Source organism: Hydra vulgaris, chromosome 13 (genome assembly GCF_038396675.1).
Source record: "Hydra vulgaris chromosome 13, alternate assembly HydraT2T_AEP".
NCBI lineage: Eukaryota > Metazoa > Cnidaria > Hydrozoa > Anthoathecata > Hydridae > Hydra > Hydra vulgaris.
The window spans coordinates 47,106,066-47,122,520 of record NC_088932.1 but is presented as its reverse complement, the minus strand read 5'-3'; the positions used below and the strand labels follow the sequence as shown (position 1 = coordinate 47,122,520).

Genomic DNA, 16,455 nt, shown 5'->3' with positions numbered 1-16,455 from the left:
GTTTTTAAAACAAATTAAATATGCTGATTTAAATTATGCAAACCATTTCTTTCTATCACCCTCAGTTTTTGAGATAAAGGGCATAACGCATTTATGCATGTTAAATCAATTTTAATATAATATAATACATGGAAATATTTATAGTGACATATTACTATAATGATTTACATGTATTATTTAATATAATTTTAAGCAATTTTAGTAATTAATATATCATTTTTTTAATATTATATTTTGTTTTTTACAAATTAAGAAAAATATTATAATTGTTTTAAATAATTTATTTAACTTAATGGTTATAAATTTAAAATGTTAATTAAACCCTAAAAATAGGTTTTTAACTATAATTGTATCATATATAAACTTTTTTTTATTTTTAAATTCGATTAAAGACAAATAAAAACACAATTTTTTTATATTAAAAATAAAGTTTAATATTAATAAATATTATCTGGTTTAAATTTTTTGGCTTTGGATTTACGCTTGTGACGAACATTCAGCAAATCGTGTTGAAGTGTCCAGCAGTAACCCGCTAACATTGTTTCACTCCAACAACCTTGATAATGTGACTCTTAACTGTTTAACTAATAATTAATTAATAAACAATCTACATTAAATAATTTTATAAATTTCATAATATATACTTCACAATTAGGGTATATGACATAATACTCACACAATGTCTGAGATATTATGCCATATACCATAATTGTATATATATATATATATATGTATATATATATATATATATATATATATATATATATATATATATATATATATATATATATATATATATATATATATATATATAAGGTGCAAAATTGCATTGTAAACATAGTTGGACCTGCTCTTGCAGCCAACCTCAAACCATTATCACATCGTCATAATGTTGCTTCTCTTTCTCTTTTCTACAAATACTATAATGGGCACTGCTCTAAAGAGCTAGTGTCTCTTGTGCCAACTACTAAAATTCATTCTTGTGTTACTCACCATTCAATTAAGTCTCATCCTTTTTCTGTGACTGTTCCTAAGTGCTCTAAAAATTCTTATTCATCTAGTTTTTTTCCTCAAACATCATTCCTTTGGAAATCACTTCCTTCATCTTGCTTTCCTCATTCATATAATTTGCAATCTTTTAAGTCATCTGTCAATCGTTATCTTGCTCTACAAACTTTATCTTTTCTCTTCCAGTAACTTCCAATTATAAAAGTGGTTGCTTGCAGCATTGTTGGAAGCAAAGATGTTGAAGAAAAAAAAAAAGTCCCTTATTTTGTAATGGTTTCTTTTTTATCATATCATTATCAAGGTTGTATATAATGTTGCATCATTAAAGGTATTGGAAAATTAGATTAACGTTTAAATGTGATGTTCAAATATAAGTTTGATGCTTAAGATACAATTCAAGAATAATACTTTGTATTTGCAAGATGCACTTATAAAAAAGTCCAAATGTTAAAATAGACTTTTTATCACAACAAACTCAAGATATTTTAAATTTAAAGTCACTATATTGAATTTAAATTGATCTCAACCACACATAAAATAAAGAATTTCAATCAATACACCAATAAGGGTGACAACACTATAATTTAATATTAGCAATATATTTAAAATCAGTGTGGAAATTTTATCACCTATGTTCTTTTTGACAGGAAAACAAATGTTATAAATGTGTTATTGTGTAGTAAATTGATATATATATATATATATATATATATATATATATATATATATATATATATATATATATATATATATATATATATATATATATATATATATATATATATATATATATATATATATATATATATATATATACACACACATATATATACATATATATATACATATATATATATATATGCATACATTATATATAAATACATACACACATATATGTATAGTTTGAGATTAAAAGGTAGAAGTCTTTACAGAGAAATATTAACGGACAAAACTTTTACATAATAAACCAATATAATTATTACAAAATAACTTGGTATATAAACCAATCAAAATAATCAACTGTCAAAACAAAACAAAATAAAAATAAAAAAAAACTGACAGTAAAATGACATTAAAAACTGACAGGAAAATTAAATAGATAGTTTATAGCATAATGTCAAGTTTTTTTATTAAGTGAGGGACTTTCCCATTTAATGTGGAGGGCTTCTTTTATATTTAACTTGTGTTTGGTCGGAGCATTATCCAAAATCTTAAAAAAATCACAGTTAGCCAGATTTATGCAATTAATAGATAAATTTAAGTGTTTAAATATATGAGATTGTTTACCACTTTTAAGGTGCTCATTTATTCTAGTCGTCAAATGTCTGGAGGTTTCTCCAATATAACTGGCATTACAGCCTGTGCAAGAAAATTTTTAGACAACATGAGATTTAAGCAGTTTAGGAAGTGACTCTTCTAAGCAAAAACAATCTTGTATTTTATTAGTAGTAAAAATTAATTTTATTAGAACATCTTTGCAATATTTAAGAACAATTTTTGAAATTTTCATTTTAGTATAATTAGAGTACATTCCAAAGTATGAAAGCTTAAAGTATCTTATACTTAAGCTTAAAGTATCTTATATTTAAGTTATTAACAATGTTAGAAACAGATAGGTTCATTTTCTTAACAATATAGGATTTAATTTCAGAGTCAATAATTTTTTGTGGAAATTTATTCTTTTGTAAAACTAATGATAGATTCTTAATATCTTTATCAAAACTAACCCAAGTATTATAAATTTTAAATGTACGATTAATCAAACAACAAAAAAGTCCAAATTTGTAGCAAGGGGGAATAAAACTATACAAATTTTTGTAAAAGACCTGTATACGTTTTTTTGTGATAAACTGAAGTTGAAAACAAATTGGATTTTTTAATAAGTACATCTAAAAAGGCATTCTGGTTATCTTGTTCTTTTTCCATAGTAAATTTTAAATTTTTATATTGTTTATTGAGGTCTTTGAAAAATTCTTGAGCTTCATATTAAGAATTAAAAATAGCAATTATGTATCCACATACCGTTTATAAAAAAAGGTGCTGTAAAAGAGCAGTTATTAACCCTTATTAATTTATTAAGTTTGTTCATGAAACCTGACAAAAATATTAGCTAAGATGGGCGCTAAAGAAGAACCCATTGCAACACCATCTATTGGATCGTAATATTTTCGGTCAAATAGAAAATGTGAACTATAATTACTATTACTATTGAAAAGTTTACTAAATACAACGAAACATGCTGTATAAAAGTCTACATTAAAATATTATAACTAACATTATAATTTTGTTGGGTAGCCCTTATTATTTAATACTTCAGCACATCATGATAGCATACTATAAACAAGCCTTTAACATTGTTTGACAGTGTTGGCATCCCATTTCCCCCTAAAAAATCATTACAGTTAGAGATTTGCTCATCTCGTAAAGCCACTTCAATATTATTCAATAGGTTATCAATCAGGTTTAGATTGAGACTTTTAGGTGGCCATACTAGAACATTCATTTTATTTTCCTTAAGTCAAGATTTTACAAATCTAGCCATATGCTTTGGGTTGTTGTTGTGCATTAAAATCCTAGTAACAAGTAGGCTATCAGCATACAGCTTCATTACATTATGTAACAGATCTTTGTAGTTACATTGATCTAAATTTCTATCAATTATGACCAGTGGACTAATACCATGTCAGGACATAGCTCCCCAAACTTTAATATTATCCCCACCATGCTTCACCATCTTAAAAGTATACAAAGAATTGTTTTCTTGCTTTAAAGGAGGCCTAACATATACTTTCCCATTAAACTGGAAGCGGGTAAACTTGGATTCATCAGTCCATAAAACATTTTTCAAAAAAGAAATATTTTTATTAGTAACATTTTTGCAAACCTTAATTGGTTTAGTCCATTTGTTTTGAAACAAGGGGTTTACAAAATATTACAAAATATTACATTACAAAAATTGCCAGATGTATCAAAAACATATTACCATGGCTTAAGTTTTTTTTTCTTTTAACAAATTCGCTTTCAACAAGGCTGCAAGCAACCACTACTAGAGTTGGAAGGAACACCATCCATGCGCAACATGGCGCTGTTAGAACTCTGATATTTTACAGCTGTTGAAATTAGCCTCTCTGAGAGCAACCACAGAATTTGGGAAACCTGACTACCAGCCGACCTCATAACCATAAAACTGAGTTTTAGAGCTGTACCCTCATTAGGAGATAATAGAATGATTTGCCTAGTCATAAAAACAGGACACAAGCAAAACCCATGCATTGATTCAAGAAGATCCAGCATTCAACATCCTAAACTGGAAACAATGTATTATAAATACATCTGTGACAGCCTAATAGATGAAGTACATTTAACAATCTTATAAGTACTGTTGATGATAATGCTATCAAGTCTTATCTCATAAACCATATCAAACCTAATGTTTATGAATTCATATTAGAGTGATGGCTTAAACTTAAAGTGCCTGGTTGCCTTGAGTGTAAAACTTGCATTGCTTGGTATATTTTTAGCAACCAAAACAAGTTTTTTACGAGCTATTGATAATTGTATGAGCAATACAGTTTTTCTTATTATAACCTTTTAGGTGGATCTTGAATTCGGGGTGATTCAAACACAAAACTTTCCATGTTTAAGTTAACTAGATTAACTCATCTAGCTATGCAATTGATGGTTTGTTATTTACACAGAAAGAAATAGCATAAAGTTAAGAGACAGATTGTGTCATTAACAAATCCAAAGTTTAGTTACAGGTCAGTAAAGTTTAGTTACAGGTCAGCAGCCCATCTAAAGTGACAAAACAAGCATTAGGTCTTTCAAAACTTGTTGCTTTGTTGGTTAACATTGACATTAAAATCTTCGATGGAAATACATTGGAGTAATATTTAGGAAATGAATCGGATTTTCAGAAGTTTTTCTTGTGTAATGTGTTATGAATTATCTTTAATTGGTTGCTAATAATATATAGTGTTCCCATCGGCACATACTGTTCTTTTATTGTATCAATGACTCTTTTTGATTTGTTAAAACTTTTAACTATAAATATTAACATGTAGATTGTTATATTTTTGCAAAAATTTGTTGTATTTGTCAATTTCAATATTTTTGTTTCAATATGTTGAACATGTTTCAAAACAATAAATACTAAATACTATAAATGTATATTACTGAGTATATTTTTTAACAACTTGTAAATTTGGATTATATACATTAAATAATATGTGAAGTTAAACTGTTGTGTTTCATATGATATTAGTACAAACATAATTAAGTTTTCTTGATCTGTGGAATGCTATCATAATGGACATTTTGTTAAGTCCTACAGATCTTTAAAAAAAAAAAAGCTGTAATACACCTAAAACATACAGTTTAACTTGAAAATATTATTTAATACATATAATGCATCATTACAAGTCATTAAAATACAATAAAACATAGTTTCGATATGTAATAAAGTTCACATGCCACGGTTTGCATGGTGTTTATACACTAATTAATGTACCATGGGATTTCAAAAAATTGAAGGGTTCTAGGAGGAAACCTGTAAATTAACATACTTCTATTGATAAATAGCTAGCATGGAAATATATGGATCACGGTTATATCATGGAAAATCTATGTCCCATAGTATTCCAAACATCAATTAAAATTCTATAGGGTTTTTTATGGTTTTTCCATGGAAGTTTTCTGTAAGGGTAGCTATATATCAAATGAAATTTGATGTATAGCTACCCCAAAAGTCCCCAAAATAAAATCAAAATTTTTTGATTTTATTTTGGGGACTATTTAGAATGATAATCCCATTTATTGCAAGTTGGAAAGCATGGTTTTTCTAACAAAAATATCCTTTTAAAAATTTTTGTTAAAAAATTTTTCAAAGTATTGCAGCACTATATAAATCGAAAAGAAAATAAGAAAAAACAGAATTCAGGAGCTATTTAAAATATGTATAAGATAAGTAATAAGAACATTATCCTTGTTATTTCTTATTTATGCTTTATTGTACAAAGTAATAAAACACATAAATAAACATAAACCTCTTTATCATCATGAAACATGTGTGTTTAGTAAAATGCGTGTGATCGCAGTTTTAATTTTAGCTCGTGCCTACATTTTGTGAACTTTTTTTAACCGCTGACCTCGTGTTTGTTTTTCACGGACACCAAAAAAAAAATAAACAAACTGACAAGAAAGCAAGTAATATAAGAAAGCAATATAATGTTATAAAATATAAAACATTAAATTATCTGTATAAAAAACACAATAAAACCGTAATAATTCAGCAGTAATTTTTAATTGAATTGGTGAGAAGAAGAACAATACTAGACCATTTTTTGTTATTTGCACTTTTTTTTCATAATTTCATTTAAGTTATGTCGATTTCTCTATGTACTACAAAAATAATACTAGTCTATCTTTCATTATTTTTTGCCATCAGGTAGATTAGAACTAGTCGAAGAACAACACTTGTCTAGGACTAGTACTGATTTTTAATTTTTAATGATGCATAGGTACCAATAGAACAAATGGTTATAACTGGTTATGGAAACAAATGGTTAATGGAAAATAATTACATTTAGCACCCATGAAAACTTTTTAATAACCTAAAATTATCAACTTATAGTATAAAAATGTTCTCTGTTTATGTACAAATGTAAAGTGAAATTGTTTCTACCTCTTTATCATAATCTAATTATAAAAAATAAATATGATATCTTTAGAATAAAATAGTTTTAAAAAACTTTGATTTATTATAAAAATGATTATAAACTCTGAGCAAGAAAATTGACAAAAATATTTTTTTTAAATTTTGTGAATCTTAATTTAAAAGTATGTGAAAAATTTAAATATTTTAAGTAAAAATTGATATATATACCTACAAAAAGTTTGTAGGTATATATATCTTTTTTTTTTTCAAAACAAAATATTATTATAAAATATATAATATGAATATGATATCATACATAATTATATATAATATATATGATATCCAATTTATTTTGAAATATGGCATCTCAGAATAACCCTATTTAGAATCGAATTCTTTTGAAATATCACAAAAAAACTTGTTTAGTATAAACTAGGAAGTAAACAAGTGAAAAAAAACTAGAATAATACTAAAGTTATATTTGCATCAAATAAGTTAGTGACATTATACCAACAAAATGGATTTCACTCAAATCTGATGTCTACGTCTTCTTTTGCATAAAAAAAATCAAAAATAATTTTTCTTATTATCTGATGATGTAACTGCTCATAAGTCCCAAAATACAACAACAACAAAAATTGCTATTTGCATTGAATGATCCACATAAAAAGAAGTACTTATATCTTTATACTTATATGATTTTATGTTTACATGTTTATATGTATGCATTTATTTACCATTTTAAGAATATATCAGTAAAGAGATTAAAAAAAAACTCAATACAAATCAAATAAAAATTAAAAAGGTACTTGTTTTTTAGAATTGCATAACAAACAAAAATACCAATAACAAAACAATAATGAAAACAAATTTTTTATTGTTATTATTATTAATAATTTATTATTAAAATCAAAAGCAATCTTTTAAAAATAAAAAGTATTCAAAAAAAACCATGCTGTCAAAATATATATAAAAATAAAAATATTAAAGATTTTATACTGAATTGGTCCATCCTTAAAACAGCACCTGCATATAACAATATTTCCAAAAAATGTATACTATGCCTACAAGAAAAATTTGAAATAATTACACATGCAAACCAAGAATGTTTATTAAACAAAAAATCAGAATTAATTTCTAAATGCAGGCACAAAAATTTTACCTAAAAAACTTTAAAAATAATTGAGCTCAATTAATAGTTACATTAAATCCCCCTTTTGAAAAACATTTTTCTAAAAAAGCATAAGTAATCCTTTCTAAAGAATTCTTTTTATAATAGTGTCAGCAAAGTCCACAAATGTGTAAAAATTTACAGCAGTTAAGACATTTGCGACTTCCTGTAATTTAATTTTTGGTATAAGTTGAAGTTTTATTAATTTGATCATACATTTCAGATGAGTCTTTATTGATGAAACACAGTGTAAAATGAAAAACATTTTGTCAAGTGATTTTCTACTAATTTATAATTGCTCTGTTCTTTTAAAAACATTGAGCACTCTACTTTGTAAAATACAGTTTAAAATTGATTAAATATATATATATTTAATCAATTTTAAACTGAATAAATTTTAGTCCTGTGTTAGCCAGAAATAAAATTTATACAGCGTTTTCATCATATTGGGAATTTAGGTTGCTGTCAGCTGGTGAGTAAAAAGAAGAAAAAAAAAGATTGCGCATAACAAAATTTTCCAGGCAAATCTTGTTACGCCAATACCTAGTACTAATAAAATATATATAAAATATAATGAAAATACAAAAAATTTATATTTTATAAATGCAAAATTTTAAAACAGATTAATTATCAACTTGTTTCTTTCTTAGCAATTGTGTCTTTTCTTTGCTAGAAAGAAAACAATAATGATCTTTTATTTGCAAATAAATAATGATGTGATACTTTGATCTCCTTTACTTTAACTGCTTTAATTGGGTAACTCGCTTTTAAATAATAATAATTAAAAGAAATACTATTTAAGTAACATTTAATATGATAAAAAAATATATTACATTTTTCAAAAAAGTTTAAACGATTATTTAAGTATAGAATAAAAATTTTTTACAACAGAACTTTTTTTAACAATTTTAACGTTTCTCTTGTTTTAACGTTTACGTTGCTTTTTAATAGCCAAAACTATTTTTAAAATAACAGCTGTCTTTAAAAACAACATACATTTTAAGGAAAGTTTTAACAATTTATTTAAAATACTTAGAACGTTTTTTTATATTTACACAGATATTCATATTTTTGCAAGCTAATTTTATAATATAACTTTTATCAATAAATAATTTGTTAGTGTAAATTTTAAATGTCTTCATGCTTTTAAACTTTGCCTTAAACATCATCGGCGATAAGAAAAAATAGTTATTTAATCATAAGGTTGATAGCTTTCAGATAAACTTGGCTCGCAATGCGCGTTTTAAACGAGAGTTTCTCGACATACGAGCCTGTTTATTTAGGTAACGATTGTGTTTAAAGCGATAAGAAAACTAGGTGATCATGCAGAAAGTTTTGTCACCCAATAATATCTAATGCACAAGATAATGATTATTAAAACCATTAGCTCTAAAGCTTAGCACTTGCTGTGTGAACAAAAAGCTTGTATTTTGCATACAAATAAAAATTCAGTAAACTGCTACAAAGAAAAATTGTAAAAACACTGCCGGAATACAAGAAATTACCATGAATATACTGTGAAAAAACTACAAACATTAAATATTCACCAATTGTCTGTAAGCTCAAATAAAAAAATCAAATGAGATTTACGTTGTAAATTTTCAATTTACAACGTAATTCTCATATTTTAATTTTTACGTTTTAACTCATCGACAAAGTACTCAAACAAATCGTCGTCAAAACACTCCTTCGGACCTTCTGTTGCAATCATCATCAAACTTTCTAATGTGTTTTGGCTTAGCTGATTTTGAAGACGGTTTTTAACTATTTTTAATTTTGAAAAAAATCTTTCTACGCAAGCTACACTCAAAGGAAATATAATGAGTAACTTAGTTAAAAAACATACAATTAGCATAAACACTTATCAAAACAGGGTCATTATTAATCACTTTCCATAACTCTTGAGGCGTAAAATTGTTTCTTGACTTAATTAAATTATTGAGTAATTCTTGATCTTTTTCTTTCAATATACGTATATCGAAACTGTTTTCCCATTCTCGGCGTTTAGTAAATAACATAATTTTGAAACTTTCAAATTCATTTTTTGTCTCGGTTTCTGAGATATCTGGAACTTGAATGTGTAATGCTCCAAATTTGTTACTGCTTTTTGATCTGCCATAGTGAGTTATGAGTTGCTCTAAGCTTTCTTTAACATAACTAGACAGTTGGCTGAGTGTTTTAGGCAATCGTCTTGGGTCAAAAATTGACAGCGATTGCCAAAATTCCATTTGCGCAAAAGTGTTTTTTAGGTCACTTTTAAAACTGTTGACAAAAGATCTAAAAATGTTTAACTCAAACTCACTTAGGTCAAAGTTTTTATTTTTTTTTTAATCGGCTTGTGGCTGGTAATGAAAAAGTTATTTCATCAGTCACTGATTTCATTTCAATAAAATTTATTTCAGTGAAATACTTTCGTCAAGTACCCGAAATTAAATCATCTAAACAATGATTAACTTGATTGACATAAGTTGGAATGTCGCTGAGACTAATTTCTACTTGCGAACTTTGCAGTGCTAGCACAAGTGGACGAATCGCTTCAAACACATCTAAGAACATTAATATTGTTGCAATGTTAGATTGTGAACTCGCTTGTATAAATAGCCCGAGTGCTTCTGCTTCTTTTCGTTCGGCATAGCATGTTGACAAAGGTTGTAAAATCGGTTTATAACCTTTGAACACAACTAAACAAGCTCGATCATGTGCAGTCCAACGAGTTACACTTGGACATACTGGAACTATCGTTTCTAGTTCTCCATAGATTTCAGAGCATTCCTGTAGCAAATGCATGGCTAGTGTGTGGTACTTAAAAAATTTCCATAGGTTAAGTAAAAAAATATCTACCTCCATAATAGTAGGAAAATCCTTTAAAATATGTTTAAAACATAACGCAAGTTTATGACTTGTACACCCAACCCAAACACACAGTGGCACAGCATCCTCGATGCAGGCTTTTAAACCTCCTTTTATACCCGAATTGATGCTTGTTGTGTCCATTCAAGCAAAGCGAGCATTTTTAAATGAGATATTATTAGCTCTAAAAAAATTTTGAATAACATCAAAAACATTTGGAGCTGATAGACTAGAACCGGTGAGTTTACTTAATAGAACTATTCCTATAAAATGTTCTTTTACAATGCCGTTGTGTTCGAAAGTGGCATGTATAGTTAACTGTTCAATCGAAGTAATATCAGAAGTTTCATCCGAAAAAAAGAAAAACTCCCACCATTTCTAAGTGACTGGAGAAAAGGATTTTTGACAAAATCAAAGATAATATTTATATACTTAGTAATATATTCCGGAGACATGTATGTTGCATTTGCTGGGCTAGAAAAAATGTGCACCTTAACTTCCTTACAACCACACGCAGCAATAAGTTCAATAATGTCTGAAAAATTATGAGTATGTGCCCAGTTTTTCATGATTAACAAATGCGTGACTCGAAAGAAGGTTTTAATAACGAACCGAGAGTTACTTGTTTTTAATGTTTCTTTTGCAAGGATATTTTCATGCAGCATTTTACAGGTATTCAAATTTTGCTTATTCATTTCATCAAAAGCTTGTTTATTTTTTAAAGCTATAGTATGCCGATGCGTATTTAAGTGATCGTTAGCATGCTCCGAGGGATGATCTGCAAATTTGCCAGTGTTTTCAATAAATGCACAATTACTTTTTTTTCCAGAGGCAAACGATATGCAAACTTTACAAAACCAACCTTGTTTTGATGACAAATAAAAAAAATTGGGAAATAACACCTCATACTTTTCTGTTGTTTTAAATCGTAGGTCTTCTATATTTTTGATTGGTATTTGTGCTGGCTTGACTTTCTTTTTTTTTCTTTTTCCAAGAACTGAAGTTAAAGGAACTGCGTATACATTGTTTTCGCTTACTGCTGATGTAGACTGATGAGGACTTTGGTATACTACTGGTATAGTACGATGAGGACTTTCACTTACTGCTGGTGTAGACTGAGGAGGACTGTGGCTCACTACTGATGTATACTGATAAGGACTTTCATTTACTGCTGATATAGACTGATGAGGACTTTTGCTTACTACATATGTAGACTGATGAAGACTTTCACTTACTATTGAGGTACATTGTTGACTATAGTTTTGCACACTTGTTTGTTTGTGTTTCTCAAATAACGTTACAATAGTTTTTGATTGAACTTTTTTATATTTCTTTTTAAAATAGTATTTTCCATTATTTGAAGGCATTCTGTTGTCACTTTTATTTTATTGATTTGAATCTAAATTATTAACAGAACGTCAATTTCATTCAAAAAGGTCTTTGAACCTTTTTCAATAGAATAGAACTTTTTTCAAATAGAATGTTAGAAATTTAAAAATTTTTGTTGTTAAAAAAGATTTTGTTGTTTTAGACAAATAGAGCGTCTATGCCTTTTTTAGTGAATTTTTTTTAATCAAATAGAAGTTTGGTCGAATAAAAAGTTAGTGATGAGAACTTTCACTGCTTCGTGGTATTTAAGAATTAAATTCAATAAGCAACTACGGCTGGGGGAGATTGGTTGACCGCGCAAATAAATATTAGCGACATATTTCTTTTAGTTGTAACTTTAGTATGTGTAAATTAAAAAAAAATTGATTTTTGTATTTGTAAATTTTGTTTTACTAAATTAAACTTTTTTTTTTTTGTTATTAAAATTTTTATTTGTAAATTTAAAAAAAAAATTGTAAAAATTGCAAATAATTTTTAACATTAATAAACACAAATGATTTACTAACTTAATTAATATTAAAAGGCTTACACTCAAATGTGTCACAAGCAAATTTAGTTTACTAACAGTATCTTTAATAACCTTAATAAAAAACCATTTTAATCTCTTTTTAAAGTAATTTCAAAATGACATTTACACCTCCACAAAAATCATTTTTTGAAAAATTACTATGCTAATATCTTTGTTACTTTCCCAAATAAAGATAAACAGCATTTGTTAGTTTAAAATTTTTTATTTTAAATAAAGTTTAAATAAAGCGAATAAAAAAACTAAGTAAAAAGCAAAATGAAAAAACTTAAGATCAATGTCGTCAGTTAAAAAATAAAGTTTTATTTTATTTTTGAATGAATGACTTCTACGCTTTTTTTCTTGTAAAGAAAGTAATTGTTCTCAATCAACTAAATTATTTTCTTCGTTTTGAGTACCAAGTATTACAACGAGTCTTGCGTAACACTTTAAATTTAAGCCTGTTAATAACCTTTTGGGAAATTTAAAAAAAAATGGAAGCGCCGCATTAAACGCGGTGCCATCAGGCTGGCTAACACCCTATATATATATATATATATATATATATATATATATATATATATATATATATATATATATATATATATATATATATATATATATATATATATATATATATATATGTGTGTGTGTGTGTGTGTGTGTGTGTGTGTGTGTGTGTGTGTGTGTGTGTGTGTGTGTGTGTGTGTGTGTATATATATATATATATATATCTATATATACACACACATATATATATATGTGTATGAGTGTATATATATATATATTTATATATATATATTTGTGTATATATGTATATATATATTCGTATATATATATATATATATATATATAAATGTATATATATATATATATATATATATATATATATATATATATATATATATATATATATATATATATATATATATATATATATATATATATATATATATATATATATAATATGAAAATTTTTATGAATTACATTTATACAATATTAATAATACCATTTTTAAATACTAGTATAAAATAATTACCTATGTAACCTTTACGATGAATTCCTTTTGTACTTTTTCCAACATCACATAAAGCTTTTATATCACTTTCAGAAAAACCTTTTTCATTGTTCAATATTATAATCTGATCATGCTCTACTATAAAGGCTACAGTAGGCTTTTCATTATTGCTGTTTTCGATATATTGGTTATCGTCAGCATTTTGGATTAACTCCAATACAAAATGAGAATCTTTTGAATATAACTCATTTGAAAGACGCTGTATTGATCTTCCTTCTCTTTCTCTGTAGATTTCAATTAGTTTTTTCTCCTGTTCTCTAAGCTCAAGTCCAATTCCAAACTGCTCGCAACGAATATCATTAATAATTTTATGACAATGGTCATTTTGAATATCACTTGTAACCCATTCATGTAAAACCTCTTCTTGACCTTTATAATATTTTAGTTATTTAAAAACATTTTCATTTGTTTGAAAAAAAAAAAAAATTAGATAATAGATAATTATTATATAAGATGAATAATAGATACTGATGTACTAGGAAACGTCTTAGATATTTACTGTTAATACTATAGAGATAAAACTAGATTTCAATCTAATATAAAATTTAAATCTAAAATTTTAAAATAATAAACATTTTAAAAGACATTCAAGCTATTTTTTTTAAAACCGTTTTTTTTTTTTAATTTGCCCTTAAAAAATAATTACAATTTTTGTATTTGTAAAATATAATAATGGCCAGGGCAAGAAGAAGACAAAATAGGCTTATCTCCAAGCCCCTAAGTCTTATTGCCAAGTCCGATTGGATTTCTATAAAACCTTGTTTAAACTTAACTGATATAAAGCGTTAAAACAATGAATAAGAATTATTTATGGGAAGTTAAAATAGTAGTTTTATCTAAACAGCTTGGTTTTCCATTTTAAAAAGATTTCATAGAGTTTAAGAATACATAATATTTGACCTGTTTTTAATAAAGCTGTTGAATCCAAAGAATCCACCATCAATGAAACTGTTGAAACATCCTTGGATAAAACAAATTTAAAAAAGATAAAAATTAAAGAAAATTAGTTCTATATTTATATTAAAATATATATATATATTAATAAAGTAATGGAAATTATAGAATTATATGTTGAAAATATGTTAAAGTAAAAAATATGAATAAATATGTACATATATGTATGTTAAAACAAAAAATATCAATAAAAAAATATGTACATATATGCATGTTAAAACAAAATAATAATAATCATTATTAAACTTATTTATAAATATTCATTTATACATTTTATTATATTCATTTATAGGATTTTTTTTTTTGTTTTATTTTTTTAGATTTTAAGCTCCATTTAGCTATTATTTAAGCATTTAATCCTGTCTCTAAAGATATTTCCTGTTTCAAAAAATAAAAAAGATCTTACTTTTTAAGGCAGAAGCAACTATAAATGCGCATTTATTTAAGCAGTGTGAAATCATACTGAAATACCTGCTGCCAGGGACTTCAATATATACACCGACTATCTTATAGCATGCTGCAGGAAAAGAGTGCCAATACATCGACTTAGAGTTTATGCTATAAAGATAAGTAAAAAGTAAAAAGAATAAGCAAATGCTAATATATATGTTGTAGTAAAAATATGTATATACCAGGCTGTTACAGGAAGTACATGCGGTCACATGCCTAGTTTGTCAATGCATAGAATAACTATTTTAGACAACTTGATCACGGCTGATTGCATATTTTAACAATTAAAGTGTTTTTTTAAATAATCACAGTAACAACATTGTACTTGATGGAAATCACTCTCCTTTACTTTGAGTAAGCTCTTAGGTTCCAAATAGAATTACTTTTTCAAAAAATAATAAATGCAGATAAATGCTGAAAAATCTGATTGAAACAGAAAAATGTTTGAGTATTTAACACATTTAAAGAAAAGTTAGTAATAATAAAAATGATTAATACATTTTAATGAAAAAGTGGGTAATACTGAACAAAGATGGTAGTAAGTAAACTACATGGAAACTGATTCAGACAATCTTCAAATCATTAACAATAATCTTTTTTAGTAACTTTCTTATCAAAATAAAATACCAAGAATTACATACAATTAAAAGCTTTTATAAGACTTTTCTAGATCCGTTCTTTATTTTTCAACATTTAGAAAATGTAGACAGATTCTAGAATTCTCCAGATTTGTTAAATTTAGTTAAATTTTATTCGGAAACATTAAAAACTGTTGTTAGGGCATAATCTTAACACTTTACCTGAAAAACAGAAACAGTTTTTTGTATCTGAAGATCTTTATCATTGATCTTGATAGTGTCATCTAAAAACATAATTACAAAGTATAAAATTTATTCTATATATATATATATATATATATATATATATATATATATATATATATATATATATATATATATATATATATATATATATATATATATATGTACATATATATATATGTAAATTATGTTAGTGTATTTTACAAATAGAGTGCTCAATGTTCTTAAAGAACAGAGCAATAATAACTCAGTAAAAAACACTTATCTAACTTTTTTTCTTCTACTTGAAGTTTCACCATTGCTGGATCATCAGGAAGAGTTACTGAATTTCAGATTCAGTAACTCTTCCTGATGACCTCTTCCAAGCAGAAACCTTAAAGCACACACTTCTAATGTTTATGGAAACCGTAAAATCTGTAATTGATTATTATAGTTTATTAAAAATATTGATGGGTGCTTTAGCAGAAAAATATTTTTAGAGTTTTTGAAAAAAAAATTCAAAAATCTAAAAACAATCCAATTTGGTGGAGATTTGGTGGAGATTTTTACAATTGGAGATTAACTAAGTTGTT

General features: G+C 26.0%; 2 protein-coding genes across 2 annotated transcripts in view; both read right to left on the bottom strand.

Annotated features, from left to right (window-relative positions):
- LOC100210004 (uncharacterized) overlaps nucleotides 1–16,455 on the bottom strand; it is a 125,964-nt gene that overhangs the window by 52,498 nt on the left and 57,011 nt on the right. Inside the window, exons 7-9 of the mRNA XM_065816355.1 lie at nucleotides 15,863–15,924; nucleotides 14,559–14,619; nucleotides 13,620–14,027 (exon numbers count right to left, since the gene is read on the bottom strand). Of these exons, the coding sequence (XP_065672427.1) occupies nucleotides 13,620–14,027; nucleotides 14,559–14,619; nucleotides 15,863–15,924 (531 nt within the window). The remainder of the gene's footprint in view (nucleotides 1–13,619; nucleotides 14,028–14,558; nucleotides 14,620–15,862; nucleotides 15,925–16,455) is intronic.
- LOC136090181 (tigger transposable element-derived protein 1-like) overlaps nucleotides 1–16,455 on the bottom strand; it is a 101,830-nt gene that overhangs the window by 80,545 nt on the left and 4,830 nt on the right. The window lies entirely within an intron of this gene.